The sequence below is a fragment of the Phytophthora sojae genome, assembly GCF_000149755.1.
Source record: "Phytophthora sojae unplaced genomic scaffold PHYSOscaffold_2, whole genome shotgun sequence".
Classification (NCBI taxonomy): domain Eukaryota; phylum Oomycota; class Peronosporomycetes; order Peronosporales; family Peronosporaceae; genus Phytophthora; species Phytophthora sojae.
The window spans coordinates 1,353,769-1,358,608 of NW_009258116.1; the positions used below are offsets into that span (position 1 = coordinate 1,353,769).

A 4,840-nucleotide genomic window follows, 5' to 3' on the forward strand; every position below is an offset into this window, starting at 1 on the left:
GGGCACGCAAGGTGGGGTGCAAGTGTACGTCCGAAATTTTTGTGGCGATGATATACAACGATGTATTACCGATTGTGCACTTCTTTATGTGATCTATAGTTTTCCTTTTAGACTGTCGCTAAGTGCATTAAGTGTAAGCTTGTGCTGTGTTCGGTGTGCCTCGAGCGCACACACCGCTTGCTCGTGAGTAATACATTGCGCTTGAGCTGTTGTTATGATATGATCGATGATTCTCTTTCGCCGAAAGAAAAAAAACCGTTTTTCTGGTGGTGCGCTGCGCCAGGTCGAGCCATGGCTTTCTTCGAGGTTACGCACAGCGGGACCACCATGAATTCCGGCAGACCATTCTTGCCAGACTTGATGTACGGTCTTCAGAGACCTCGCCATCTTGTAGGTCACCGGGATCGATGAATCTGGTAAGGTGGTGGTGGGTCCTCCGGATTTCCGTCGGCAGGCTCGGCCGAAGTCACTTGCACAGTACAGGGAAAATTGAACTCTGTTTGTCTTCTACCAGCGACTTCTCTCTCTCTCTCTCTCTCTCTCTCTCTCTCTCTCTCATACTTCTTCGGGCAAATATCTTCTGTTCACTATGCTTGGGTCAAATGTCTTGTCTTGAGTATACCTTGGGTCCAAACTTGCGATCGGCTTGCGAATCCATTGTCGCACGGCGTCAAAAGTGCCAATTGTGGGTCCTTAGACTTGGTTTAGTATGGTGCAGGACTCCCTCTCGACTCCTCGAAAGTATCCAGTCTGCGCATCCACAACGGTTCTTCAAGGTCACGCATCACTTTGATTGCAGACTGACTTCGAACTGACTCGAATCCCTGAGAATCAGGTGACACTCAGGGTCATCTTCTGAAATCCTGGGAATTCTGAGGAATCTTGGGGAACCGTAGGGATTCTTGGGTGTTGGCTCGGGAAACACTTAAGTTCAGTATAGAGAGTCTGGATTTATGGTCCAAACCCAGGGAATCATCTTTGGAACTCTGGGTCACCTGCACTCAGGGATGTGAACTCTGGGTCATCGTGCGACACTCTAGGTTTTCCGTGCGGCACTCTGGGTAACAAGGCTGCTGCATTGCAGGCTCGCATGTATCTCCACAAAACCACACTTTTAGCGGGTTTAGCGGCCTCCTGCGCATGATCATGGTGGTAGTGGGTTGATTCTCAGGGTAATTTGATCCTCTGGGGCGCTCTGAGCCAAAGCAAGATGAGGTGTACTCTGGGATACATTCTCCAGAGACACTTTCCGCCAGACTTTAGGCACTCATCGTAAGGGAAAGTCCGCGGCTGGACTGAGTGTTCTCTGAAATCCTGGTCGTGCACTCCCAGGATTCACACTTCCAGCCAGTTGGGCCCATCTGCGGTCAGGCGTTTGATTCATCCCGAGAAATCACTTCTCTCCCACAGTCACCATCCATGTCACACGGGTACAGCCGCACCGTATCCAAGTCATCCACCAATCAGCATCCGATACAAACTCCAAGTCATTTCTAGAATGGCATGTCGTCGCCGAAAAACTGAGAACCGCCTCGTGTCACCTGGAGGACGGCGTAGCCTTGGAAGAGGAGTTGACCGCCCATCTCAAGGCAGATCTGAGGTGAGTAAGGGGCACGCAAGGTGGGGTGCAAGTGTACGTCCGAAATTTTTGTGGCGATGATATACAACGATGTATTACCGATTGTGCACTTCTTTATGTGATCTATAGTTTTCCTTTTAGACTGTCGCTAAGTGCATTAAGTGTAAGCTTGTGCTGTGTTCGGTGTGCCTCGAGCGCACACACCGCTTGCTCGTGAGTAATACATTGCGCTTGAGCTGTTGTTATGATATGATCGATGATTCTCTTTCGCCGAAAGAAAAAAAACCGTTTTTCTGGTGGTGCGCTGCGCCAGGTCGAGCCATGGCTTTCTTCGAGGTTACGCACAGCGGGACCACCATGAATTCCGGCAGACCATTCTTGCCAGACTTGATGTACGGTCTTCAGAGACCTCGCCATCTTGTAGGTCACCGGGATCGATGAATCTGGTAAGGTGGTGGTGGTTGTGGATGGAGTACCTGTCGTTCCAGGCCAGTTGACACTCAGCCGTACCGCAGCGGCGCCCGAGGTGAGTTGTGTGAACGTTCCTGTCAAGTGTTTAACTCATGCACCAACCTCACTAAACTTGTTGTCAATGTGCGCTATCGTTTGTAGGTGCTGCTGGTTTATATGACCCATCAAGTCAGGCACTACTTCCTCAGGCGCGTTGCTTGCGGTGACACCTCAGTGACCATTTTTGCTTTGAGGGCAGTCGCAAATGCGTTAAACGCAGTCGTGTTGAACGGAGGGTTCCCCCACCACTTGTGGGCTGGATGCACTTCGCGCAGCAGCACTGCGTCCTGGAGGACGACCACCCGAAGGTACAGTAGCAATTCCAAAAACCCACCAGTTGATATGTGAGGTGCTGATTCTTTACGCATACAACCATGTAGTTTTCAACAAACGGGAACACTTCGCGCTGAAGACTTTCAGGAGGAATCAGAGCAGCTCGTTCCAGAAAAAAACGAGCGCCGGTCCGGGGGAAAACCAGCAAGTGAGTGCATGGCGTCACGAGGCAACGCTGTCAAGTAGCACCCCTCCATGGCACCAGCATTCCAGCGCCCGAACCGTCGGATCTGTGACTCTGTCGCTCCTGCCAGCTCCGCCATTCGAGATCCAGACCCTCGGGCAGCGTGGGTCTTCGCCTTCGAGTGTAGACCAAGAGCAGAAAAGGCTTTTACAGTAGCGTCGTAATGCGCTCGATATGTCATCGCTTTTGTTGTAATCTTTCCTGCCTTGAGTGAGAACTTTGACATTATACCACAATGCAGGCTCCAGGAAATTAGGAACAGGTTCCAATTGAACGCTCCACCGAAAAAAGAGATAGAGACCGAGGGCACCAATAGGGCAAACCTCGACATTGCGGTGTCGGACGCACGAACCAAAGTCGCGACGCCCATACTGGTTGGTCTTTCCCTGCTCCATGATCATCACGAGCGCACGGCAATCCGTGAAACCTTCGTGCTCGAGCTCCACACTGAACAAGTCAGGTAGCTCCAAATTGCGCGCAGACTCGCCTCGTAATAAACACGAATGACACAGAAAATGGCTCATACGGTTCCGTAAATCACTGCCGGTGTTAAGATTCATGTAATAGCGAGAGATTGCCACCAGATCATCAGTCGTACAATACCCATCCAGCAACGATCCAACACCGCGATCTACGAACTCACGTTTATTTTTTTCATGCTTCTCGCGCTTGAGCGATGATAGCAGCGCTTTGATCAGATTGTTTCTCGGGTGCGGATGAGTGTTTGCTCCTCTCCTTTGAGGGCAGTCGCAAATGCGTTAAACGCAGTCGTGTTGAACGGAGGGTTCCCCCACCACTTGTGGGCTGGATGCACTTCGCGCAGCAGCACTGCGTCCTGGAGGACGACCACCCGAAGGTACAGTAGCAATTCCAAAAACCCACCAGTTGATATGTGAGGTGCTGATTCTTTACGCATACAACCATGTAGTTTTCAACAAACGGGAACACTTCGCGCTGAAGACTTTCAGGAGGAATCAGAGCAGCTCGTTCCAGAAAAAAACGAGCGCCGGTCCGGGGGAAAACCAGCAAGTGAGTGCATGGCGTCACGAGGCAACGCTGTCAAGTAGCACCCCTCCATGGCACCAGCATTCCAGCGCCCGAACCGTCGGATCTGTGACTCTGTCGCTCCTGCCAGCTCCGCCATTCGAGATCCAGACCCTCGGGCAGCGTGGGTCTTCGCCTTCGAGTGTAGACCAAGAGCAGAAAAGGCTTTTACAGTAGCGTCGTAATGCGCTCGATATGTCATCGCTTTTGTTGTAATCTTTCCTGCCTTGAGTGAGAACTTTGACATTATACCACAATGCAGGCTCCAGGAAATTAGGAACAGGTTCCAATTGAACGCTCCACCGAAAAAAGAGATAGAGACCGAGGGCACCAATAGGGCAAACCTCGACATTGCGGTGTCGGATGCACGAACCAAAGTCGCGACGCCCATACTGGTTGGTCTTTCCCTGCTCCATGATCATCACGAGCGCACGGCAATCCGTGAAACCTTCGTGCTCGAGCTCCACACTGAACAAGTCAGGTAGCTCCAAATTGCGCGCAGACTCGTCTCGTAATAAACACGAATGACACAGAAAATGGCTCATACGGTTCCGTAAATCACTGCCGGTGTTAAGATTCATGTAATAGCGAGAGATTGCCACCAGATCATCAGTCGTACAATACCCATCCAGCAACGATCCAACACCGCGATCTACGAACTCACGTTTATTTTTTTCATGCTTCTCGCGCTTGAGCGATGATAGCAGCGCTTTGATCAGATTGTTTCTCGGGTGCGGATGAGTGTTTGCTCCTCTGCTTTGAGGGCAGTCGCAAATGCGTTAAACGCAGTCGTGTTGAACGGAGGGTTCCCCCACCACTTGTGGGCTGGATGCACTTCGCGCAGCAGCACTGCGTCCTGGAGGACGACCACCCGAAGGTACAGTAGCAATTCCAAAAACCCACCAGTTGATATGTGAGGTGCTGATTCTTTACGCATACAACCATGTAGTTTTCAACAAACGGGAACACTTCGCGCTGAAGACTTTCAGGAGGAATCAGAGCAGCTCGTTCCAGAAAAAAACGAGCGCCGGTCCGGGGGAAAACCAGCAAGTGAGTGCATGGCGTCACGAGGCAACGCTGTCAAGTAGCACCCCTCCATGGCACCAGCATTCCAGCGCCCGAACCGTCGGATCTGTGACTCTGTCGCTCCTGCCAGCTCCGCCATTCGAGATCCAGACCCTCGGGCAGCG

At 51.5% G+C, this 4,840-nt stretch overlaps 1 protein-coding gene across 1 annotated transcript; it reads right to left on the reverse strand.

Annotated features, from left to right (window-relative positions):
• Window positions 1–3,300: 3,300 nt before the first annotated feature.
• Window positions 3,301–4,195, reverse strand: PHYSODRAFT_324419 (hypothetical protein; the record flags this gene model as incomplete). The annotated part of the gene is made up of 2 exons (XM_009520176.1): window positions 3,301–3,441; window positions 4,001–4,195. The coding sequence occupies 2 exons, from the start codon at window positions 4,193–4,195 to the stop codon at window positions 3,301–3,303; spliced, it is 336 nt and encodes a 111-aa protein (XP_009518471.1).
• Between the last annotated feature and the right edge of the window lie 645 nt (window positions 4,196–4,840).